At 64.5% G+C, this 22,804-nt stretch overlaps 5 protein-coding genes across 6 annotated transcripts; 3 read left to right on the top strand and 2 right to left on the bottom strand.

Moving 5' to 3' along the window:
* Nucleotides 1–45: 45 nt before the first annotated feature.
* Nucleotides 46–4,736, top strand: GPT (glutamic--pyruvic transaminase). The gene is made up of 11 exons (XM_079796622.1): nt 46–2,061; nt 2,172–2,261; nt 2,424–2,532; nt 2,738–2,871; nt 3,015–3,258; nt 3,417–3,496; nt 3,566–3,702; nt 3,794–3,968; nt 4,062–4,217; nt 4,302–4,414; nt 4,497–4,736. Exons 1-11 carry the CDS (start codon nt 1,900–1,902, stop codon nt 4,585–4,587), a joined length of 1,491 nt encoding a protein of 496 aa, XP_079652748.1. The 5' UTR covers nt 46–1,899; the 3' UTR covers nt 4,588–4,736.
* Nucleotides 4,737–4,835: 99 nt separating this feature from the next.
* On the top strand, nt 4,836–8,180 carry MFSD3 (major facilitator superfamily domain containing 3). Of its 2 annotated transcripts, XM_079796624.1 has the most exons (6): nt 4,836–6,418; nt 6,908–6,968; nt 7,255–7,402; nt 7,486–7,610; nt 7,682–7,791; nt 7,881–8,180. In XM_079796624.1, the coding sequence occupies exons 1-6, from the start codon at nt 6,287–6,289 to the stop codon at nt 8,052–8,054; spliced, it is 750 nt and encodes a 249-aa protein (XP_079652750.1). In that variant the 5' UTR covers nt 4,836–6,286; the 3' UTR covers nt 8,055–8,180. The 2 variants fall into 2 exon arrangements, with proteins under 2 accessions (XP_079652750.1, XP_079652749.1); XM_079796623.1 differs by having other exon boundaries at nt 4,836–6,968.
* A 71-nt stretch (nt 8,181–8,251) lies between these two features.
* RECQL4 (RecQ like helicase 4) lies at nt 8,252–14,700 on the bottom strand. The gene is made up of 23 exons (XM_079796625.1): nt 14,573–14,700; nt 14,476–14,509; nt 14,274–14,374; nt 13,931–14,071; nt 13,070–13,656; nt 12,881–12,980; nt 12,681–12,807; nt 12,457–12,576; nt 12,244–12,372; nt 12,068–12,160; nt 11,852–11,988; nt 11,361–11,444; nt 11,102–11,281; nt 10,850–11,029; nt 10,640–10,781; nt 10,303–10,565; nt 9,975–10,227; nt 9,774–9,903; nt 9,523–9,692; nt 9,272–9,452; nt 9,046–9,193; nt 8,803–8,911; nt 8,252–8,711 (listed from the first exon to the last, which is right to left on the bottom strand). Exons 1-23 carry the CDS (start codon nt 14,654–14,656, stop codon nt 8,587–8,589), a joined length of 3,618 nt encoding a protein of 1,205 aa, XP_079652751.1. The 5' UTR covers nt 14,657–14,700; the 3' UTR covers nt 8,252–8,586.
* A 256-nt stretch (nt 14,701–14,956) lies between these two features.
* Nucleotides 14,957–18,159, top strand: LRRC14 (leucine rich repeat containing 14). The gene is made up of 4 exons (XM_079796407.1): nt 14,957–15,255; nt 16,377–16,730; nt 16,914–17,498; nt 17,586–18,159. The coding sequence occupies exons 2-4, from the start codon at nt 16,402–16,404 to the stop codon at nt 18,151–18,153; spliced, it is 1,482 nt and encodes a 493-aa protein (XP_079652533.1). The 5' UTR covers nt 14,957–15,255; nt 16,377–16,401; the 3' UTR covers nt 18,154–18,159.
* Nucleotides 18,160–19,083: 924 nt separating this feature from the next.
* Nucleotides 19,084–21,781, bottom strand: LRRC24 (leucine rich repeat containing 24; the record flags this gene model as incomplete). Its single annotated transcript, XM_079796406.1, is given in 6 exon segments — nt 19,084–19,997; nt 20,639–20,807; nt 21,067–21,345; nt 21,479–21,519; nt 21,522–21,582; nt 21,585–21,781. Coding segments are annotated over 6 exon segments (1,524 nt in total). The 5' UTR covers nt 21,645–21,781.
* Nucleotides 21,782–22,804: the final 1,023 nt, after the last annotated feature.

The raw sequence follows: 22,804 nt of genomic DNA, 5'->3' as shown, positions 1-22,804 counted from the left end.
TGTCGGGCCTGTCGGGCCTGTGGGTGCACGCTAGGGCTCGCTGGTGGTGGCCCAGCCCGTGTGGGAGGGAGGCCCACAGATGCCGGGCAGGAAGCCTGGCCCTCGCTGGGCCCTGCCTTCCCTGGCTCCTGGCGGCTCCTCTGTAACTCTTTGTTGTCCTGAAGGAGCTGCGGAAAGACACTCCCTGGGGACAGGGGTGCGTGCCAGGGGAGCAGAGATCCTGGTTTGGGGAGGGAGGGGCAAAGACATACAAGGCTAGTGTCAGAAACCTGGGGGGCAGGTCCCCCATTCTTGGCGTGCAGCCCGTTCCTGGGGCCTAGCTGCCAGATTCTCCCTGGGCTGGCAAAGGGGGCCAGCAGTTGGCCACTCAAGCTCTGAGCTGGCTGGGTACGATGTGTCGGGGTGACAGGGGCCCCTTAGGGGCCTCGCGTGGGAGGGCTGAGGGCACTGCCAGCTCATCTGTCCATGGAGGGAGGTTCTGCATGGCCACCAGCGCTGGATGGCATGGGCTCAGGTCACCTTCCCCTCCTCGCTGAACACCAACCTGGTCAGCTCACTGAACACAGGCCAGCCCTCCCGAGCCTTGTGGTGGGAGGGGTCTCACCTGGGGGAGGAGCAGGTGTGAGCTGCTGGTTAAATGTAGGGGGGCTGGTGTGCTGCCCAAGTCCACCTGCCACCAAGCTGCCAGGGTGGGAGGGGCTGGCTCCGCCTGGGGCTGGGCCCATATTAGCCTGCACTCTGGCCCGGGGGCCGGAGGGACAGGCCTGCTCACAGGAAGGCCGAGGAGGCAGCGGAGTGGCAGCGGAGCAGAAGGTGCGAGGTGAGAGTGAGGCCGGCGCCTGCGCCCGGGCCCCTCTGTCCTCTCCAGCCAGCAGGAGCTGAACAGCTGGGCTCCCCTCTGGCCTGACCAGCCGCTCACAGGACAGCACGGATGCAGGCTCCCTGACCCTCAGCTCAGTCCCTGGCTCAGCGTCAGATGCCATAGCTGGGGTGGCCACCCTGGGCAGGGCCTGTGGGGGTGGGGCTCTGAGGGCCTATCACTGCTCACTCCCCGCTCTCCACCAATTAGCAGCCACGGGAAGTAGAGCTGAGGTCACCCTGCCTGTGGGGTGGCCCCAAGGGCAGCCCCGGCCGGCCTGGTGAAAGGGCACCCCGTGCAGGGCAGCAAGTGTCCAAGGGCCTCCCCCCAACACGGGCCCGGGTCTGCAGTGCTGATGGCACCCAAGGCCTGAGCACGGCCCCTGCAGCCCCCGCCCTGCTATGACCGCCCGCCCAGGAGGGGCCAGATGGAATCCCCAGGGCCTCCCCCCTCCCCCAACACCCCAGGATTCCTGAGGCTTGGCTCAGTTACCTGGGAGATAGGGCTGCTGACCCAAGCAAAGATGGGGGACTCCACCGGGCTGGGCTTCCTCCTAGCCCAGCTAGGGTAAATCTCCATTCTCCTCCGGGTTCAGCCCTGCCTAGCTCTGCCCACCCCCTTGGGGCACTCAGCCCAGCTCCCCTCCCCCAGACCCAGTCCCTCAGCTTCCTGCACCGGCTGTCCCTACCCCCCATGTGGGTCTCCTCCTCCTGTCATGGGGACACGGCAGGCACTGGGCTGAGCCCCAAGCCCCGCCTGCCTCCTCACCCACTCCCTGTGGCTCCCTGGGGCAGAGCTGTGCCCAGATGGGTGGGGCGGGGCCCTGTGGCCCCAGAGGCCCTAGCTCCGCCTTCAGCCTTTCCTGTCCCTCTCAGTGGGGCCAGCAGGCTGTGGAGAAGAGGGCCCTTCTTACCTGGAGCCCCTACCCAGCCTCCCCCTTGCCAGCCCTGGCCCGCTGAGCCGGGACTCAGCTTCCCTCATTCCTACGTCTGGATCCTGCCACCTCCTGAGCCTCCCTCCTGCCCGGTCTTAGTAGGGTCATGGCAGTGAGGGCGGGTGGCCACAACCAGGCCGCGATGAACGGGCTGAAGGAAAAGGTGCTGACGCTGGACACCATGAACGCCTGTGTGAAGAGGGTGGAGTATGCCGTCCGTGGCCCCATTGTGCTACGCGCCCTGGAGCTGGAGCAGGAGCTGCGCCAGGTATGGCCCTGGACCCACCACAGCCCTCCAGGCAGCACCCAGCACCCATGGGACAGGAGCCTGGGGGAGTGAGAAGGCCCGTCCTCAGTGTCCCGCCTCCATCCTCCCAGGGGGTGAAGAAGCCCTTTACTGAGGTCATCCGCGCTAACATCGGGGACGCACATGCCATGGGGCAGAAGCCCATCACCTTCCTGCGCCAGGTGAGGCTGGTGCTGCTCTGACGACCTCTCCCGGGCAGCCTGTCAGCCCTGAGCCCTATGCCCTATGCCCTGTGTCCTGAGCCCTGTGCCCAGCCCTGTGTTCTGTGCCCTATGCCCTGTGCCCTTTGCCCTGAGCCTGGCCTCAGCAATCGCTCCTCCCAGGTCCTGGCCCTCTGCGCCCACCCGGATCTCCTGAACAGCCCGGACTTCCCCGAAGATGCCAAGAGAAGGGCGGAGAGCATCCTACAGGCGTGCGGGGGCCACAGCCTAGGTGAGCCCACACAGAGCCCCAGGGAGGAGGACGGGAGGAGGCTGTCCCAGGGCGGGGCGGCGAGGGAAGAGGCGGGGCTGCGGGGAAGGGGCGGGGCTGCGGGGAAGGGGGCGGGGAAAGGGGCGGGGCGGTCCCACCCTCTGGAAGGAGAGGATCTTCCCGGGAGCAGCCCGGACCTAACGGGCCTCCCCCGCCCCCCGGCCAGGGGCTTACAGCAACAGCTGGGGCATCCAGCCCATCCGAGAGCACGTGGCGCAGTACATCCAGCGGCGCGACGGAGGCATCCCCGCGGACCCCAACAACATCTTCCTATCCACGGGGGCCAGCGATGCCATCGTGGTAGGCGGGGGCCGGGCCGGGCAGGAGGACACCGCGGTTCTCTGTGTGTCCGGCGGTCAGGCTCCTCCGGGCACGCAGCGTCGGGTGGGGGAGACGGGCAGCCCCGGCCCCGCCAACTCCGCCGCCTCCCTGTCCGCCCCCAGACGGTGCTGAAGCTGCTGGTGGCCGGCGAGGGCCGCTGCCGCACGGGCGTGCTCATCCCCATCCCTCAGTACCCGCTCTACTCGGCGGCGCTGGCCGAGCTCAACGCGGTGCAGGTGGACTACTACCTGGACGAGGACCGCGCCTGGGCGCTGGACGTGGCGGAGCTTCGGCGCGCACTGTGCCAGGCGCGGGGCCACTGCCGCCCCCGCGCGCTCTGCATCATCAACCCCGGCAACCCCACCGGTGCGCGCCCGCCGTCCCCGCCTCGACCCATCCCTGCCCCGCCCCTCCCGCCCGCTGTCCCGCCCCCTCTGTCCCGGCCGCGTGTCCTCGCCCCACCGCCCGGCTGAGAGCCTGGCGCGCCAGGCTGACCCCGGACTTGCCGTGTCCCTGCGCCCCAGGCCAGGTGCAGACTCGCGAGTGCATCGAGGCCGTGATCCGCTTCGCCTTCGAGGAGCGGCTCTTCCTGATGGCTGACGAGGTGCTGGCCGGGGCGTGCGGGGGCGGGGGGCGGGGCCATCCCGGGCGCCCGTGACGCCGTCGCCCGCAGGTGTACCAGGACAACGTGTACGCCGAGGGCTCGCAGTTCCACTCGTTCAAGAAGGTGCTCATGGAGATGGGGCCGCCGTACTCGACGCAGCAGGAGCTCGCCTCCTTCCACTCGGTCTCCAAGGGCTACATGGGCGAGTGCGTGCGGGCCAGACCCTGGGCGGGGCCTCTCTGAGCCCGGCCAGCCGCCCCCTGCGGCCCTGCCTGGACGCTCGCCTCCGCCTTGCAGGTGCGGGCTCCGCGGCGGCTACGTGGAGGTGGTGAACATGGACCCCGCGGTGCAGCAGCAGATGCAGAAGCTGATGAGCGTGCGGCTGTGCCCACCGCTGCCGGGCCAGGTTGTGCTGGACATAGTGGTCAGCCCGCCTGAGCCCTCGGACCCCTCCTTCACGCAGTTCCAGGCGGTGAGCGGAGCGGCCGGCCTGGGGGGCGGCTGGGCGGTGAGTGGCTGGGCTGGGGGGCGCTGCGCCCACGCCTGATGGGCCCTCCCTCCGCAGGAGAAGCAGGCGGTGCTGGCCCAGCTGGCGGCCAAGGCCAAGCTAACCGAGCAGGTCTTCAACGAGGCTCCTGGCATCCGCTGCAACCCGGTGCAGGGCGCCATGTACTCCTTCCCGCGCATACAGCTGCCCCCGCGCGCGATTTGTCGCGCAAAGGTGCGGGCCCAGCGGGCAGGCCGGTCCCCAGGGAGGGCGCGGCCTGGGACGCCCGCCTGACCGCCCCGCCCCCCCGCCCCCCAGGAGCTGGGTCTGGCTCCCGACATGTTCTTCTGCCTGAGGCTGCTGGAGGAGACGGGCATCTGCGTGGTGCCGGGCAGCGGCTTCGGGCAGCGCGAAGGCACCTACCACTTCCGGTGAGGCCCCGCCGCACAGCCCCGCTCCTCTGCCCCACAGCCCCACGCCCTTTGCTCTTCACTTACCTTCCTCCCCTTTTAGGATGACCATCCTGCCCGCCATGGAGAAACTGCGTCCCCTTTTGGAAAAGCTGAGCCAGTTCCACGCCAAGTTCACCCGCGAGTACTCCTGAGTACTCTGGGGACCAGGCCTGGGTGACAGTGCCTGGGTCTGAGGGCCCCGCCACCTGTGGGCTGGGCACTGGCCTCTAATAAAGCTGTGAGAGCTGACGTTTGGCGGAGGTGTGCACATCTGTGTGTGCCTTCCCCTGCCCCGCGCCTGTCTGCGCAGGCCCGGTCTGCTGCCCAGGGGAGCGGTTGGGGGGCTCCCAGAAGAGGGGCCCTTCCTGCCGCTGCAGCCCCGTCAGGGGTCTGGCTCCGCACGTGGGGCTCAGAAAGGCTTGGTGTCCTGACTGCCCCCGGGGCAGCTGGGGGAGCCGAGGAACAAATGGGTCTCCCAGCCTGGGTTGTGTTTGAAGCGTGTGGTGAATGTGTGTGGCATCGGAGTGTACATGCAGCCCTCGGGCTGGGAGGCAGGGAGGGGAGGCCCTCCCGAGCCGGAGCATCCGAGGGTGAAGAGGGAGAGCAGTGCGGTGCTGAGGAGATGCCCGGGATAGCTGGGCTGGAGGACCCAGGACGGGGAGGTGGGCAGCTCGGTGTCCTTGCCATGGAACCTGCAGATGATGCCTGCTGTGTGCATGCCAGACACTGCTGTGTGTCGCTGAGGTAGGCATGGTAGGCCCTATTTTATTCATTTTAAAATATTTTTTATTGATTTTAGAGAGAGGGAAACATCCATGAGGACCATTGATTGGCTGCCTCCTGCACACCTTCTACTGGCGATAGACAACGCTCAACCAACTGAGCCACATGGCCAGGGCTGCAGTCCCTATTTTAGAAACTTTTAAAATATATATATTTTATTTATTTTTTTACAGAGAGGAAGGGAGAGGGATAGAGAGTCAGAAACATCGATGAGAGAAAAACATCACTCGTGCACACTCCCTACTGGGTATGTGCCAGCAACCAAGGTACATGCCCTTGACCGGAATCGAACCTGGGACCCTTCAGTCCAAAGGCCGACGCTCTATCCACTGAGCCAAACCGGTTAGGGCTGGCAGTCCCTATTTTAAAGACAAGGAAACTTGGGACCCCAAAATATGTAGAAATGACAGGAAACCCACTCACGGTGACCCTAGCCGTTGAGGGAGCGCTTTGATTCCAGCCTGCAGGTGGGTAGGCTCAGAAACCAAGGCAGTTCTTACCCACGGGGAGAGGCCACAAAAGACCCCACATTTAGCTTCTGCTTGGATGGGCTGGTCTCGGCAGGGCCAGCTGGAGTGGGCGGGGCATGGGAGCTTGGGAGCTGCTGAAACCGCAAGCGCAGCCAGGGCCTTGGGCCGGACAGTGGAACTTGAACCAGGTCCTCCATGGGGTGCTGGAGAGACCGCGGCCACTGGGGAGATGCCAGGAAACACTTCTGCAGAGTTTGGGTCTAGGTCCGGAGGTCTGGGGGCCGGACCTGATAACCCTGAGAAGGACCCGAATGGGTCTCACTGCCGCTTTCTACTCCGGACGCAGTACCCACGTGGGCCACCGGGGGCGCCGGCGCACGCGGCCGCTCTGGCCCGCTGGCGCTCTATGGCCAGCAGGGTCCCGGGAGCGGCGGGCGGCCTGCGGCTCTGCGGTTCGGACGTCAGCCAGTCTAACCCTGACCCCGCCCGGCCCAGTCCAAAGGCCATGCAGCCGTGTGACCCTTGACCAGACCAGACACGGAACCGTTTTGCCCGTCCCGCTCCAGGCCCAGCCTTGAACTCGGCCCCCACCCCGGCCATGCGCGGGAAGCTGCTGCCACTGGCCGGCCTCTACCTGGTGCAGGGCCTGCCCTACGGGTTGCAGTCTGGCCTGCTGCCCGTGCTGCTGCGAGCGGGCGGCCTCTCCCTGACTCGCGTGGGACTGACCAAGGTGCTGTATGCGCCCTGGCTGTTCAAGCTGGTGTGGGCCCCGCTGGTGGGCACGCGGGGCTCTCCCAGGGCCTGGCTGACGCTCAGCACGGCTGCTCTGGGCCTGGTGTGCGGGCTGCTGGCAGCTCTGCCTCCGGCTGAAGGTGGCCAGGCAGAGCTTCCGGTTACCGTGGCGGGGCTGCTGCTGTTGCTGAACCTGGGTGCAGCCGTGCAGGACGTTGCCCTCGACACACTGGCCATGCAGCTCCTGGAACCGGCGGAGCTGGGGCCTGGCAATACCGTGCAGGTGGTTGCGTACAAGCTGGGGTCGGTGCTGGCGGGTGGTGGGCTGCTGGCCCTGGTGCCCACCCTCTCCTGGCCCCAGCTGTTTCTGCTCCTGGCTGCCACCTACTGGCTGGCTGCTGCCCTGGCTTGGGCTACACCAGCCCTGCAACAGTTGCCCTCTCCTCAGCCCTCAGAACTCCCCCCACACACCCTGCACCTTCTGCAGGACTTGCTAGCTGTGCCGGGGACCCTGTGGACCGCCGGCTTTGTCCTCACTTACAAGCTGGGTGAGTGAGGGCTTGATTCAGGCAATAGCAGGGGTGGGGACCTCCAGGTGGGTCCCCAGGAACCACTTGCAGGGCCATCCTCTTTCTGGGGTATGCCCGGCAGTGGGGCTTTATGTTGTGCCACTGAGCTCCAGCCACAATCCCTGGGTCCTGCTGACCCTGAGCTTGCCAATGCCCTTTCTACCATCTCAGCACCAGAGGCAGGCAGCAGCCGGCTGGGGAGCATGACCAAGGCCCCAGGTGGGAAAGGGAGGCGGTTGTACACCTACTCATGTTCTCCCCACAGGTGAGCAGGGTGCCAGCAGCCTGTTCCCACTCCTCTTGCTGGACCGAGGCCTCTCTGCCCCGGAGCTGGGGCTGTGGAACAGTGTGGGCGCCGTGGCCTGCTCCATTGCTGGCTCGTCCCTGGGTGGGGCCCTGATGTCTGGACGCCGGTGAGTCTTCCTCCGCATGTCCCACTCACCTGCTCACCCCCAATCTCTCCAAACCCCTGACCTGCCCAGTCCTCCCACTCCAGGAAGCTGCTGCCCCTGCTGAGGTCAGTACTTCAGTTCCGTCTTGGGGCCCTTGCCTGCCAGACCACTCTGCTCTTCTGCTTGGACACTCCGTGGGCCAGGCTGGACCCTGGCACAGTCCTGAGAGGTGAGGGGCTGGGCATTGGGCATGGGGGAAGAACACTACATCCTGGGCTCTGCTGACCTTGGTCTTCCCAGGGGCAGTCTTGCTGAGCCTGTGCCTGCAGCACTTCTTGGGGGGCCTGGTCACAACCGCCACCTTCACTCTGATGATGTGCTGCAGCCAGCTGGCACACAGTGCCTTGCAGGTGAGGGGTCATGGCCAGGACACCGAGGGGATGCAGGGCTGAGGTCCAAGCAAGTCCTAACCTGTCTCTCCCCCCCACCCGCCCCCCAGGCCACACACTACAGCCTCCTGGCCACGCTGGAGCTGCTGGGGAAGCTGCTGATGGGCACACTGGCTGGAGCCCTGGCCGACAGCCTGGGCCTGCACCTCTGTTTCTCGCTCTTCCTTGCTCTCTCAGCCATACCCATTCTGCACCTGAGCCTGGCACCCAGAGCCCTGGCCTGAGCTGGGTGGTAAGACTAGTCAGTAAAGCCAAGTGTGACCGGCCTGCTTGTGTCTGTCTGGGATGTGTGGTGCCCAAGGCTGCCCGACTGGCACCGCCCCACCGAAAAGGAGGGTCCCTGCAACAACTCCCACATCTTTTTTTTTTTAAAATATATTTTATTGATTTTCCACAGAGAGGAAGAGAGAGGGACAGAGAGCCAGAAACATCGACCAGCCGCCCCTGCACACCCCCCACCGGGGATGCGCCCGCAACCAAGGCACATGCCCCTGACCGGAATCGAACCTGGGACCCTTGCGTCCGCAGGCCGACGCTCTATCCACTGAGCCAAACCGGTCTCGGCCTCCCACATCTTTTATTTTGTATTTTGGGGCCTCCTTGTGCCCACATTCCGGGCAGCAGGCTTTGTCCAAGGTGGTCAGTCACTGTCCCAGCCACTGACATCCCCTCGTCTTGGGTCTTGCACCTGCCACTCTCCATGCGCCTGTTCACACCGTGTCTGACATGGGGGACAGGCCTGCCTGCGGCCAGGGGTCAGCGGCCCCACAACAGGATCTCCTCGGTGGCCAGCTTGATCAGGGCGTGGAAGCTCAGGTGCAGGTACTTCCTCCAGAAGCGTCGGTCCCGTCCGTACACCTGGGCTGGAAAGCAGGGGCTTCCTGTGGTGGAATGGGGTACATGGCCCTGAGGACTGTCAACTGGGTCCAGGCCCCTGCCCACCAGGTGGGGCTGAGCTGCCCAGGCCCTCACCGATGCCATGGAAGATGCGGGCCACAGCCCTGCCTGAGAACTGCTGCTCTGGCCACGAGGACAGGAAGTGGCGGACATCCCTGCGGACCTGGTCCTCCCAGTCCTGGAGCTGAGGGTGGGGGTGTGTCAGCACAACCTGAGCGTCCAGACCACCAGCCCCACGGCCGGGGCAGGGCGGGAGGTGTGCACACATACGTTCGGCTGCCCGACCTTGCCCCGGGCCTAGGCGTGACCAGCACTCACCTGGGCCTGTCCCGGCTCTGGGCCCTGTGCTTCCTCCTCAGCCCCTGGCCCCTCTTCCTCCAAGTAGTGGCTGAGCAGGGCCTTGAGCCTGGTGCTGCGGTCATCGTCCGGCTGCTCCAAGCAGGGCCCGCAGCTGGGGAAGGCTACGCTGGGGTGGGATGAGCTCGTCAGAGCCGCCCCCTGGGAAGAGGGCTGGGAACCACCCTCTGCCCACCCATCCCTGCACCTGTGAAAGGCCTGGGACATAAGGCGCAGGTGGGCCAGGGCCTCCCGCTCTCTGGCCTGCACTCGGCCATGAAGGAAGCCACAGATCTGGTCCTTTTCCTGGGCGGTCAGGTCCCCAGGGCTGTGCAGGTAGAAGGCCAGCTCGCTGAACTCCACCAGCACCCCTGTGCCCCGAGGCACACCTGCCAAAGAGCGTGTCAGATGGGCAGGTTGGCAGGCAGGTGGCATCCAGGGCCAAGGGTGGGGGCTCACCTTTCCTGGGCTCCGGGTCCCACTGCAGTTGGTGGAGGGCCTTCCGCACGGGGGCCAGCTCCCAGCCCATGGAGTCCACCAGCTCAACCACGTCAAACTCCACAGTGCCGCTTTCCCCACCTGTGTTCTCAGGCAGCTGCTGGGCCAAGCATGCAGCCAGGGGGACACACCTATGCCAGGGGAAGGGGTGAGTGATTGGTAGCCCAAGTCCTCTGTTCCTGTCACCATTCTGGGATAGGACGTGTGTTCACCTGCGGGCCAGGGCCTGGAGCTGGGTGGGGCCCCCAGGGCATCGCACGCGGCAGTGAGTGTAGGTGGGTGCCAGCAGCTCCAGCCAGCGCTGTGGGTGCAGCTCCAAGTAGCACAGAAGAGTCTCAATGACTGGGGGAAGAGCAGGGCTCAGGAGACATGGGCCTGTGAGATGCCCCTCCACACCTGCCCCAGTTCCTCACCCTCCTCAGGTATGTCCAGAGCCTGCACTGTCGGCTGCACTGGGAGTGCCCGCTTGTGGCCTGGGCACCGGGCTGTTTGCTCACAGCTGGGTTGCTTGGAGGAGCGCCCCTCCTGTCTCTCGCCTCCCTCCTGCTCAGACAGCCGTTGGGTGCAGGTGCAGGGCGGGAATGCACGCTGCACCAGCTTCTTCACAGCAAGGAAGTCGATGGCGTTGGCATGCACGTGTCTGCGCAGCTCCCGAAGGTCCTCGCCCTGCAGCAGGATGGCTGTGAGCGTGTGGCCATGGCACTGGGGGGTGGGAGGGAGTTCGAGCTGGTGGGCACCAACCTGGGGCTGCAGGAAGAGGTGGCAGTGTGCGGGCTGCCCATCACGCCCAGCCCGGCCCACGGCCTGAATGTAGCTCTCAAAACTCGGGGGCAGCCCCAGGTGCAGAACAGCCCGCACATCTGGCCGGTCCAATCCCATCCCAAAGGCCACTGTGGCCACCACCACCCGCAACCGGCCCTCCATGAAGGCCCGCTGCACCCGCCGCCGCTCCCGGCTGCACATGCCAGCGTGGTAGGCTTCAGCCACAGCCTCCGGGGCCCGGCCTGCAGGAAAGACACAGATCGTTGGTGGGCTGTATGCATGGGAAGGTCTGAGGCCCAGCCCGGCCCAGCCTCACCTCCAGGCCCCGGAGCCCTGGCCTCCGGCAAACGGGTGCGCAGCAGAGCGGAGACACGCTCGGTGTCCTCGCGTCTGTTGCAGTAGACGATGACGGCGTCCAGGGTGCGGAAGCGGTCACCCTGCAGCAGTGTCACCAGAGCCTGGTGAGGAACAGTGGTCAGTGTGGGCAGTCGTGAGGCAAAGCCTCTCCCTGTGTGTGTACACCTACCTGGTCAGTGTCCCTGTCCATGGACACAGAGAGGTGCAGGTTGGCAGGGACGGTGACCGGTCCCCTGAGGACAGCCTCCTTGGCTATGCCCAGGTGCTTGGCCACATCGAGAGTGGTGCTGCGTGTGGCTGTGGCTGTGAGACCCAGGAAGCAGCGCACGCCCAGGCATTCCCGCAGCACCTGTGCAGAGTGGGGTAGTGAGGATGCCCACTGCCCCCTGACCTACTCACCTGTATTCAGGACAAGGCTCACCTTGCAGACACGTAGATAGCAGGGTCTGAAGTTGTGGGACCACTGAGAGAGGCAGTGGGCTTCGTCTATACAGACAAAGGCCACTGGGGGCAGCTGAGTGAGGCAGGCAGGGTTCCCGGTCCCAGCTCCAACCAACGCCTCGGGCGACAGCATCAGCACGTGTACCTGGCCTGCCCGAGCCTGTGAACAGCAAGGTCAGGACCACTGCCCTGGGCCCTGCCTGTCGCCCCCAAGGGTCTTGCTCTGTGAGGCCCCTCACCCTCTGCAGGGCCGAGTCTCGCTGCTTCCTTGTCATGCCCGAGTGTACGCAAGCTGCCTTCAGGCCTCGGGGCAGGCCAGACACCTGCAGACACAGGAGCCAGTCTGTTGAAGGCCATACAGCCCCTTCCCGACCCCCCAAATGCCTCTCCAACTCGCTCAGCTCAATAACAACTGCTGTACCCACCCCAAATCTTATGAGGAGAAAACACCCAAACCCTGGAATTAAGAGTTCAGAGCTGCCGCTGGGCCTGGGCTCAGGCCCTGGGAACAGACAGGCCTCAATGGGGACGTCTCCTTTTAGGGGAGGATCTGGCCAGCCATGTCCCTGCTGCCCTTAGGCCACTTCCAGGCTGAGGGCTGTGAACAGAGCTGGGGTCCCCCACAGCTCCAGGACGCCGGTCTGGTAAGCAGCAGCAGCCCAAAGGGACAGCAAAGCCTGGGGTGCCGGTGCTTGCCTTCCACCCACACCTGAGGGTCCGGTCCACATACCTGGTCGTCCATGAGGGACAGGAGAGGAGAGATGACCAGCGTGAGACAGGGGCTTCGCTGGGCGTAGAGCAGCGCAGGGAGTTGGTAGCACAGGGACTTGCCGGCACCGGTGGGCAGCACCAGCAGTGTGGACATGCCTGGACGGGAGCCAAGTCAGCAGAGCTGCTCTGCGGCCTGGCCTCAGCCCCGCCTCACTCCCCCGGCAGCCATGCTCACCGGACAGGATCCGCATGACCGCGTGCTCCTGCCCAGGGCGGAAGGCTCGGTGCCCCAGCTGCTCCAGGGCCTGCAGCACCTCAACTGGTGTCGCTGTGGACACAGGTGTTGGGTCAGCATGGGCGAGTCGCCCCCACCTTTGGGTAAAGGTCGTAGGCTGGTTGGCATCTGCTCACCTGCCACCTGCCCCAAGGGACCTGGCAGGTAGAGTGGCGGCACAGCTGGGGATGGGCAGGGTGCCCCAGGCACAGGTGCCTCCATGGGCACTAGCAACTCAGACCCAGCAGGATCCGTATCTTCCTCGCCTGCGGGGGGTGGACAGGAGAGGGTGCTGTGGGAACTCCAGGCTGGCCTGGCGTCAGTCTAGCAAGAAGGCGGCTTCCACTCACCAAGGAGCTGGCCGCCGGCAGTGTGTGTCCTCCGAGCCACTGCCTCCAACGTGGGCAACACCTGCATGTCCTCTTCATCCTCGCCACCCTCCTTCTCGGGGACCCGGGTAGGTTTTGGGCCTGGGGTATGGAGTTAGGAGGGCTTTTTGCTTCAGTCAGACCCCAAAGAGCACAATACCCTCTCCAAGCAGTGTTGGCCCAACACACCGGCACAGAAACCTCACCTGGTTTGGGGCACTGGGATGCCCAGTGGCCGAGCTGCCCACACCGGAAGCAAGAATCCTTGACTGGGGCGCTGGGCTGCCCACCCCCGAAACATCCTGCCTTCTTCTTCCATTTCTGTTTCCACACCTGGGTGGGGCACAACGGAGGGTCACGAGGCGAGAGGCGGGAGGGGTGAGGGAAGTGCCTGCCACCACCTCACCTGCTTGCGGAGGAGTCTGCCACGCAGGGCTGGGCCCCGGACGTAGCGCTTCTGCTTCAGGTTGAGCCGAACGTAATTGCCCCTGTCCCGGACAGCTGGCCTAGGACGGACGTACAGGTGTGTCTTGCCCATAGCATCCCCACCTTGGCCCAACTCCAGGTGACCTGCTGGGAGGCTGAATGGTGTTACCTGGCGGCGGAGGGGCCGGTGAGGGGCTCCCCTGGACGGTCTTCTGCGTGCAGCACAGCCCGCGCTCCCTCCGGCGAGGCGCCTTCTCGGCTGCTGTGCTGCTGCGTCTGTGCAGCGGTCCCCTCTGGCTCCCCACTCTGTCTCCGCTTCTTGCCTTGACTGCTGCCCAGAAGGGGGCTCCCTGCACTGACCCCGGGTACCTTCACAGCTGGAGCCTCTGAGCCCAGAAAAGGTGCCTCAGGGCCCCCACTGGGGCCAGGATCAGGGGGAACACCTGAAGTCAGGGGCTGTGGCTCCTCTGTACCCAGGACAGGATGGCAGGCCTCAGGAGTCCCCAGAAAACCTTGGGTCTCATGGTGACACCTCTGTAGCCAGCCAGGATCTAGGGAGCTCAGCCGCAGGCTCAGGGACTCCTGCAGCTGCTGGAGCCGGCCTGGCCTTAGCTGGGGCCTGGGGGGCTGGGGCAGCACCTCACTGACTTCTTCAGGAGACACGGGGGAAGCCCCTGCCGCTGGCAGCCCCGGGGAAGGCACCTTGGGTTGGGGTCTTTGCGGAGGCCGGGGTATTCGGCGCGGAGCTGGCCCAGCCTGGAAAGGGGAGGACAGACAAGCACGCAGGCGTTCATGCCCTGGGCTGCCAAAGATCCTGCAACCTGCCCGAGTCCCCACCCAACCCTTCAGTGTGACTGGAATGGGAAGGAAGCTGGGAGCAGACCTTTCAGAAGAGGAGGCCTGGTTAGTGCGGGAGGCCTGTGCGCGCGGATGCGAACAGGGGCGCCTGTGGAGGGGTGTCTGCTCATTCTGCCCCTGGGCCGAGAGCAGTTCTGGACCAGGGTGGACGGCTCCGTGGCCTACTCCTCACCTGCAGAGCATCCTTCAGGTTTGCCTTGAGCCTCTCCCCGTAGTCCGGCACAGACCCGCGAGTGCTCGGCCCTGCAGCAGGAGGGAGACTCTGGGTTACAGCCCGATTCAGGTGGGATCCCCAGCAGCTGGGCTCGGGCACCTGCAGGAGGAGACAGTGGGGTCGGCAAGGCTGGTGTGGGGAACAGAGGTGTCTCCAGCCCCAGTCCCTCAGAGACCTGGAGGGGGCCGGGCCCTCCACCCCGTCCAGCCCTTCCCCCAAATTCTGTGCCCCTCGGAGCTCCCGAAGGTCCTCGCCGCACAGAAAGCTACGCCGGGAAGCTAGGGTACGGGGGCCCCGGTACCTCCTCGGCCGCCTCCGGAAGCGCCTGCACGGGGACGCGGGGTCCAGCGCTGCTGGCCGGACGCAAGGTCTCCTTCAGGGCGCGGTACTCCCGGTAGAGCGCTGGGGGCGGGTCAGGGGTTAGAGGTCAGGGTTCGGCGGTTCCCGTTCGGCTCCCTCACCCCTCGTGCCTCCATCCGGTGACCCCGCCGCCCGGCGCTCACCGCGGGTCTTCTCGGGCGCCGCTTCCACGTCCTCCTGTGAAGGGAGCGCGTCAGCCGGGGCCGCCCCCGCAGCCTCCCGCCCCCGGGCAGCCCGTACCTGCACCGGCCGCCGCCCGTGCTGCCGCCGGAACGCGCGTTCCCACGCCTTCAGCTGCGCCCGCACGTCCCGCAGCCGTTCCATGCGCGCAGGCCCCGCGCGCGGCCTCCGCTCCGCGCCCCGCGATTCTCCCGCCGCGGGGACGCCGCCGGCCGGCAGCCAATGAGAACTCGGCGCGGTCGGGGGCGGGGCGTCGGGGCCAACGCGAAGCTGGGGCAGCCAATCCCCGGATTCCTGGAGCGACGGCCAATGGGGGGAGGCGACGTCATCGCGGCGCGCTGGGCGGGGCGCGGGGCGGGGCGGTGCTGACGGCGGCGGAGGCTGCTGCCGGGCCGGGGAGCGCGGGCTGCCGGCTGGCACTGAGCGGGGCCGTGCGCTCCCGGCCCGGCCAGGCCGCAGGACACGGGCGCGCCACTCGGGTGGTGGGGCTGTGGGGCGGCCCCAGTCCCCACCCGGGCTGCACGGCTCGGGCCCTGGGGCGACGCGCCGGGAGGAGGAGGGGTCGGGGCGAGCGCCGCCCCGAGGCCGGGAGGCGGTGCGGGGGCGCCTTCGGGAAACGCCGGGCACTGCGGGCCGGCGGAGGGGCGGCAGCCGCCGCACAGAGCTCCTCTCCCGGTGATCACACGGGCTGCCTTCGTTTCCTCTCGTGACAGGTGCTCGTTGGTCTGTCCTTTCTCAGCGAGGTATGCATCGTCCTCGCGAGATGGGTCCACGGGCAGAGCGCGGCCGAGGCTGGCGTCAGGGCTTCTCAGGAACCGCTGTCCGAAGGGCTTAGGTTCTGTGCGGTCTGGGGCCAGAGGCCCCTTCCCGGCTCATCACCCAGGCTGCAGCCCTAGCCGGGGAGGCCTAGTCCTTGGTCCTCATCTGTTTTGCTTCCTGTGGCCGGGAGGCAGTTTGGGGGATGAGGTTCTCTGATTCAGCAGCAGAGCGGACCCAGGTTCCTGCGGCCTGAGGCATCTCTGTGCCTCTCGTTAGCTTGAATGCCCCTTTGGCAGTGCCCTCTCACTGTTTGGCAATCTCCTGGCCTGGAGCCTCCTGAATCTATGGGTTTGAACCTTGGTTTCTTGACTTGGTTCTTCAGGGAGGAGGGAGATGTTCAGACAGCTGAGAAGGCCCTCGGTGGTGAGGGTTGCTTTCCATGCCTAGCAACACGTCTGGATATAGAAGTTAGGACTAAGGGTCATGTCGAGGGTTTGGGTTACTCAGGCCATCTGGGTTCTGTTCCCTGGGCCCCGTCCTTTATACTTGCCCCGGTGTATTGAGCACCTGTGCTTCCAGCTCTCTGCTGCTGTCCTCTCCTGGGACAGCCTGCAATGGCCTTGGAGGAGGGCACGGGAGGGAACTGCGATGCAGCTTCCAGCCCCTCCTCCCCAGGATCCCACCTTCTAGTGCTAGTGAAGGGGGAGGGGCCAGGACTGTATTTTACTTTTGAGGGAGGATCTCTAACAAGCTGCTTTGTAATTTGCGAGGCCTGAAGTGCGGGAGGGCCCTGCTGGCAACAGCTGTCAGAAGCACACCAGGTGGGCGGGTCCTCTCATGCTATTGCATGCTGCTTGATGGCTTTGTTTTCCTGAACAAGCCCCCATGCTTCTGGAGTGTGGGAACTAGGGGGTGGCCTTGTCCCCCTCTGCACTCTGCCTAGCCCATTGCTAGGCACCTAGCACTTACTCTTCAGAGCTGGGGTCCCACTGACCACAGACTGGCAGGCACTGTGCTGGGCTTTCCTGCTACTAGTGTGTGAAGGAGTCTGTGGCAGGTGGTAGCCTGGGGTCTGTCCTCCCCACTGAAGGTCCCTTCCCTGCAGGTGGCCTCCTGCCTGGCCCGGCGCCATGCACACGCTTGTGTTCTTGAGCACGCGGCAGGTGCTCCAGTGTCAGCCCGCAGCCTGCCAGGCTCTGCCCCTGCTCCCACGCGAGCTCTTCCCCCTGCTGTTCAAGGTGGCCTTCATGGACAAGAAGACTGTTGTGCTGCGCGAACTGGTGCACACGTGGCCCTTTCCCCTGCTCAGTTTCCAGCAGCTGCTGCAGGAGTGCGCCCATTGCAGCCGGGCCCTGCTGCAGGAGCGGCCCAGCACAGAGAGCATGCAGGCTGTGATCCTGGGGCTCACAGCCCGGCTCCATACCCCAGAGGCTGAGGCTGGCACACAGTCCTTTTGCAGGTATGGATGGGCTCACCCGAGGGCCCTCAGGCTTGGGGCGTGCAGAAAGGGTCCCCAGAGAGGTTTCAGGCTGGTGCTAAGAGCTCAGTGCAGAAATAGGCATGTTGCCTCTGTCCCAAGGTGGCTGGGATTGGGTGTGGGTTCTCCCTCTTGCCACCTGTCTCAGCCCACCTGTACTCCCAGGAAGCATGCACTGCGGGTGCTGGACATGACGGGCCTCCTGGACGACGGTGTGGAGCAGGACCCCGGCACCATGAGCATGTGGGACTGCACGGCAGCTGTGGCCCGCACGTGCATCGCACAGCAGCAAGGTGGGACTGTGGAGCCTGGGCTGAACCCTGTTCCCGTGGAGGTGCGTGTGGACCTTCGGGTGAACCGGGCCTCTTACGCGTTCCTGCGGGAGGCCCTCCGTAGCAGCGCAGGCAGCCCGCTGCGGCTCTGCTGCCGGGACCTGCGGGCCGAGGACCTGCCCATGCGAAACACGGTGGCTCTGCTGCAGCTTCTGGATGCAGGCTGCCTGCGCCGTGTGGACCTGCGCTTCAACAACTTGGGCCTGCGTGGCCTGTCTGTCATCATCCCACACGTGGCCCGCTTCCAGCATCTGGCCAGCCTTCGGCTGCACTATGTCCACGGGGACTCACGGCAGCCCTCTGTGGATGGCGAGGACAACTTCCGATACTTCCTGGCCCAGATGGGCCGCTTCACCTGTCTGCGGGAGCTCAGCATGGGCTCCTCTCTCCTCTCAGGGCGGCTGGACCAGCTGCTCAGGTGAGTGGGCCCTACTACTGTTCTGCCTCTCCCCTCCCCAAGACCCTCCCCTGCCCTGCCTGTTCACGACCCTTGCTTCACCTGCAGCGCTCTGCAGAGCCCCCTGGAGAGCCTGGAGCTGGCCTTCTGTGCTCTGCTGCCCGAGGATCTGCGCTTCCTGGCACGTAGCCCCCATGCTGTCCACCTCAAGAAGTTGGACCTGAGTGGCAACGACCTGTCTGGCAGCCAGCTGGAGCCTTTCCAGGGTCTGTTGCAGGCAGCGGCGGCCACACTGCTGCACCTCGAGCTGACTGAATGCCAGCTTGCTGATACCCAGCTGCTGGCTACACTCCCTGTGTTGACCCGCTGTGCCAGCCTCCGCTACCTTGGCCTCTATGGCAACCCGCTGTCCATGGCAGGTCTCAAGGAGCTCCTGCGGGACTCGGTGGCACAGGCCGAGCTGCGCACCGTGGTGCATCCCTTCCCTGTGGACTGCTATGAGGGCCTGCCCTGGCCGCCGCCTGCCTCTGTTCTGCTGGAGGCCTCCATCAATGAGGAGAAATTCGCTCGTGTGGAGGCTGAGTTGCACCAGCTGCTGCTAGCTTCGGGCCGTGCCCATGTGGTCTGGACCACGGACATCTATGGTCGCCTGGCTGCAGACTACTTCAGTTTGTGATCTCTGGGCTTCTGGGTGACAGACAGGCTGTCCCAGAGTCCAGGGCTGCTGGAGGCCCCTCCCTCTCCTGGGTAGGCACAGCCTTGGCTGGGACCCTGCTAGAGGCCTGGCACAAAGGCACTGGTGTCTGATTTTTGTGCCCCTTGAACCTCCCTGCGCATTCTGCAGCACCCTGCGAAGTTCTGCCCTGCACTTGCTCCCCTGACTGTTCACCCGTCTGCGGGCCTGAGGTCTGGATTCCAGCCCTGCCCAGCCCTGCTTGGTTAGTCTGCACTTGGCTACCCTCTGGGTCCTGGTCCTCTTCAGAATGCCCTGAGCTGAGACAGGGTGTTCCCTCTGGGCCCTCCTCCAGAGCAGACTGCCCTGTGTTGAAGTTGGGACTGGCCTGCGTCCAGGAGGTTGGTCCTCTGCACTCGGGCCTGTCACGGTTTTCCCTGCCCTGGCACTCAGGAGACTGACTGTCGGCTGGGCTCTGGGACCAGACCGTGTTATTATGGTACAAATGTGCAGTGTGTTTGGAACTTAAATTTGTGGCTGTTTTTTCCTGTCCCAATAGGTTGGCGAGTTGTCCCTGTCTGGCTCTGCTGCCACACCCAGTGTGGCCCCGGGGAACAACTGTCTTCCAGTTCTCCCTCCCCTGGGCATTCCTAGCAGGTCTGGGCATCTGCACAGCACGAGAGGATCTCAGTAGGGGTGTTGGGAGCCTCCCTGGCCATCCAACGTTTGCACCCCAGGACTTGTGTCTGCAGAGCTGTCGCGCTCCGGGTGCCTGTATTCCGCCCCCCTCGGTGCCCCAGACTTCACACACAGCTCGGTTCACATCGCGCAGCTTCCACCCTTTACTGATCACGCTGGAGCATGCGCGAACGGAGTCCGCCGACTGGCCAATCCGCGGGGCCTGCGTCATCAGCGCGCGTCGCCCGCCCGCCCTCAGCAGTGGATCTCGTAGGCGGCAGGCGGCTGCAGCGGGAATCCCTGCGCGGGCCCGGGCGCCACCCCCTGGGCCGCCTGGGCTGGGTCCTCGGCGAAGAGCGGCTTGGAGCGGTCGATGACGAACATCTCGTGGCCCCGCTCGCCGCGGAGCTCCTCCAGCTGCGCGGAGGTGCAGGGCCCGTCCGAGTAGTCGTTGACGAACAGCGCGCCCTCCCCCGGCGGCCCGGGCGCCTTTTTCCGCCGCCGGCGCCGGCGACAGATGAGGGTCGCCAGCAGCAGCGCCGTCAGCGCCAGGAGCGCGATGGCCGCCGCGATCACCGTCTGCGTGGCCAGGCCCAGGGCGCGGAAGGCCATGCTGCTCGCCTCGGGCAGGGGCGCGGGGCCAACGGCCGCCGGCGGGGGCGCCGGCTGCAGCTGCTGCTGCGACTCGTTGACCAGGAGCTGGAAGGGCACCCGAGCGGCGCCGCCGGCGTTGGAGGCCTCGCACTCGTACTTGCCGGCGTGGGCCAGGGTAATGTTGGTGAGAAAGAGCATGCCGCTGCCCGTGTCGGAGGCTCCGTGCCCGCCTGGGCCTGGCACCCCGCTTTCTGGCGGGGCCTGGGCCCGCGGTTGTCCCTCGCGAGGCTGGGCCACCTTCCTCCAGGTTACCAGGGGCTGCGGGTAGCCGGAAGCCTGGCAGGCAACCCGCAGGTTCTCACCCAGGTTGGCTGTCACCTCCAGCGGCTCAACGTGCACGGAAGGTGGGATGCAGATGAGGCTACTGCCAGAGACATCCAGGAGACTCTGGAGGGCCAGGCGTGGAGGCTCTGCGCACACGATCTTCCTGTCCCTGGAGCTGAGCAACCTCTGCCCCGCCTCCTTGAGCCAAGCTCCCAGCCAGTGCAGCGCGCAGTCACAGCGCCATGGGTTCTCTGTGGACAGAGCAGCGGTGAGCAGGTAGCCCAGGGGCAGCAACGACCACAGCCTGAGCAGTTGGGCTTCCACTGGCCAGAGCAGGAGCCTCTTCACTACCTTCCACAGAGTCAGGGACCCCTGCGCTGACCCAAGCTCCTTAGAGTGTGGCCCCTTCAGTTCAGGATATCTAAGAAGTCTCTTGTCCCTCTGAAGTCTCTGCAACAAGTCCCACTATTTGGGGGGAATCCTGGTGTCCACATAGACATCCCACCACCACTAAAACCTTGCAAACACTGTCAGCCTTGTCTCTCAGGTGTTGTCTCCTAGAAATGCCCCAATCCTGTTCTCATCTTTCTAGTTCTACCTACCTGCCCTCTGATGGCCCCAAAATGTGCAAGCCGCTCAACTGTGTCTACTTTGTTTAGAGACTTTTCTGTCTTCCTTACAAAAGTTCTCTGAGCTGTGCCCCTACCAACACCCCCATTCCTGCAGCCTTCGCCGTGGTTGCTGGTAGTGGTGTGGCCCTCCAGAGCTGCCCTGGGGGTGTACAGCTCTTGGCCACTGCCCTTGGGTTGCCCTCCATAGCTGGGCCTACTCCCTACTGCCAGCACTGTGGCTTGACTTCTTTGCATGAGACCCCTTGCTCCAGAAGAGGTACCTGTGAGGCGTAGGACCTGCAGGCTGGCCAGGGGCTTCAGGGTCTCATGGCTGATGGTGCCCAGCTGGTTCCTACTGAGGTCCAGCAGTGCCAGTGAGGAGAGCCCGGCCAGGGCCTGGTCCTCCAGCAGCTTAATGCTGTTTTCCTGCAGGTGCAGCTCCTGCAGTCGCTGAAGCAAGGACAGTAGATCATCAGGGAAAGGGGTCCTAGCAGACAATGTTTCCTTACCAGGCTAGGCTGGTGACTTTTTTTTTTTTGGTGAGGGATTACGAATTTATTTGATCATCCACACACCAGGTGGCTGAGCCTGGATGGCTCCAGCCTAGGCTGGTTGACTTTTGTCCCTTTCACAACTCCAGCCCCTCAGAGCAGCTGACAGTACAGGAGGATCCCTGCCCGCCCGCCCCCCCCCCCCCCGCACCCCTCACCGGCAGATGCAGGAAGGTGAAATCCAGCAGCTGCATCAGCTGGTTACCAGCCAGGTAGAGTATGCGCAGCTGAGCCAGGCCTGCAAAAGCCCCCAGGTGCAGGCCTCGCAGCTGGTTGCCTGTGAGTGCAAGCTCCAGCAGGCGCGACTGTGCATGAAAGGTGCCTGGCTCCAGGGTGCGAAGGCTGTTGTTGTGCAGGTAGAGACTGTGAAGGGTGGCAAGGGGTGCCAGGATGCCTAGCTCCAGGCACGTGATGCTGTTATCCTGCAGGAACAGCGTCTGCCGGCCAGAGGGAGGGAGGCAGGCAGTGTTACCCCACTGAGGGAGTGTTCCTCCGACTAAGGTCCCCACCTACCCACCAGGAAGCTCACACACCCTTCCCTCCTCGCCCGCAGTCCCACACAATTCCCACCTGTGTCCCAGGCGGGATTCCTGGCGGGACAACGTGCAGCCCAGGGCCCCACACTCCACCGTGGTGCTGTAGCAGCGGCAGGCAGCCGGGCAGCTGGTGGCTCCGGGCGGAGACTGGGCAGACAGAGCAGCGACAGCAGCAGCAGTGCCGGGGCCCCGGAGGCCATCTCCCGAGGCAACCACAAAGTGGCAGCCTCCTCACCAACTTCGCTACAATGGGGCCCCAGATGGGAAGCACTTCCTGAAACAGTTTGGCAAGGCCTTGCCCTAACACTTGAGAGTCAGTGAAAAGCATGATGGAAGCTCACACCGTGTCTAATGTTTGAAAAGTTATAAATCAATTTAAGAAACTGATAAAACGTTTTCTTAACGAAAACAGTCAAGGATCTGGGACGTTGGGTTCCAATTTGAGTTTCTGATGTCCTCTGTCTGCACACAGGCCATATGGGGAGAGCCCACCCCGTCCCCTTCTCTCCCATTCCATCTCTGCCTGGCACGGAGGCTTCCTGCCCCAGCCATGAGCATGTCTGTCTAGGTAGCACCGCCCTCTACACCCTCCCAACTAGCCACTCTGGACCTACATTGCAAGAAGGCTGGTGTAAGGTATGGTGATATGGACTTGGGAGCATGTGGGTGGTGAAGTCCAGAGCCGTTCCCCAAGCCTGGGCCAGAGCGGGAGGAGCAAATACCACCCCTTGTACATGTGGACTCTGCTCTGTAAGGCCCAGAGCCCAGAGCAGAGGTCCCTTTTGTAACCCCCGAATAAGGTCACTTGATGGGAGGCAAGGGCAGAACTAGTCTTAGAGGAGTCAAGAGCCACAGAAAAATCCAGGCCCTCCTTTGTCCTGCCCAGGAGTGGGGTGGGTGGAACAGCTTACTGGAATGAGGGCTTGTTCTGTGGGAACTTGTTAAGAGAGTAGGATGATGAAGCAAGTGACAAGAACATTTCCCAAGCTATGGGCCTGTGTTCTTCATGCTGGCTCCCAAAAAGGTGCCTCTTTGGGGGGACAGTGGGGCCCTGGAATGGTTGGGCCACCAACTGGGTTTCTAGTGTAGTTTCAACTGACTTTCTGGACTGAAGGAATATGGTGTGTTGTGGATTTATGCACATGCAACTGTGATCCTAGAGAGACGGGAAGGCCTGGATCTAGTTCCAGGCACAAGGAGTCCAGTTTTAAAGGTGGGGATCTGCGCTGAGAAACCAACCAGGGTGGCAGGGCTGAGGGTTGGCTGTCACCCAGCCTCAAGTGCCACCTCAAGTGGTACCTGCTCTGAGCACCCCCTTGTTCACCAGGTTTTCTGCTATTAAGAGTGAGTCTTGTAGAAA

Source organism: Cnephaeus nilssonii (genome assembly GCF_951640355.1).
Source record: "Cnephaeus nilssonii genome assembly, chromosome: 18".
Taxonomy (NCBI): domain Eukaryota; kingdom Metazoa; phylum Chordata; class Mammalia; order Chiroptera; family Vespertilionidae; genus Cnephaeus; species Cnephaeus nilssonii.
The sequence above is the reverse complement of the archived record's forward strand: the minus strand, read 5'-3'. Positions and strand labels throughout refer to the sequence as shown.

Coding starts and splice junctions, on each gene's coding strand:
- GPT (XM_079796622.1), top strand. CDS start 1,900: ATGGCAGTGAGGGCGGGTGGCCACAACCAGGCCGCGATGAACGGGCTG. Junction 2,062..2,171: donor TGGAGCAGGAGCTGCGCCAG/GTATGGCCCTGG, acceptor CCATCCTCCCAG/GGGGTGAAGAAGCCCTTTAC. Junction 4,218..4,301: donor GCGCGATTTGTCGCGCAAAG/GTGCGGGCCCAG, acceptor CCCGCCCCCCAG/GAGCTGGGTCTGGCTCCCGA.
- MFSD3 (XM_079796623.1), top strand. CDS start 6,287: ATGCGCGGGAAGCTGCTGCCACTGGCCGGCCTCTACCTGGTGCAGGGC. Junction 6,969..7,254: donor TGTCCTCACTTACAAGCTGG/GTGAGTGAGGGC, acceptor TTCTCCCCACAG/GTGAGCAGGGTGCCAGCAGC. Junction 7,792..7,880: donor TGGCACACAGTGCCTTGCAG/GTGAGGGGTCAT, acceptor CCCGCCCCCCAG/GCCACACACTACAGCCTCCT.
- RECQL4 (XM_079796625.1), bottom strand. CDS start 14,656: ATGGAACGGCTGCGGGACGTGCGGGCGCAGCTGAAGGCGTGGGAACGC. Junction 13,657..13,930: donor ACCTGAAGGATGCTCTGCAG/GTGAGGAGTAGG, acceptor TCCCCTTTCCAG/GCTGGGCCAGCTCCGCGCCG. Junction 11,030..11,101: donor GCTATCTACGTGTCTGCAAG/GTGAGCCTTGTC, acceptor CACTCTGCACAG/GTGCTGCGGGAATGCCTGGG.
- LRRC14 (XM_079796407.1), top strand. CDS start 16,402: ATGCACACGCTTGTGTTCTTGAGCACGCGGCAGGTGCTCCAGTGTCAG. Junction 16,731..16,913: donor GGCACACAGTCCTTTTGCAG/GTATGGATGGGC, acceptor CTGTACTCCCAG/GAAGCATGCACTGCGGGTGC. Junction 17,499..17,585: donor CGGCTGGACCAGCTGCTCAG/GTGAGTGGGCCC, acceptor CTTCACCTGCAG/CGCTCTGCAGAGCCCCCTGG.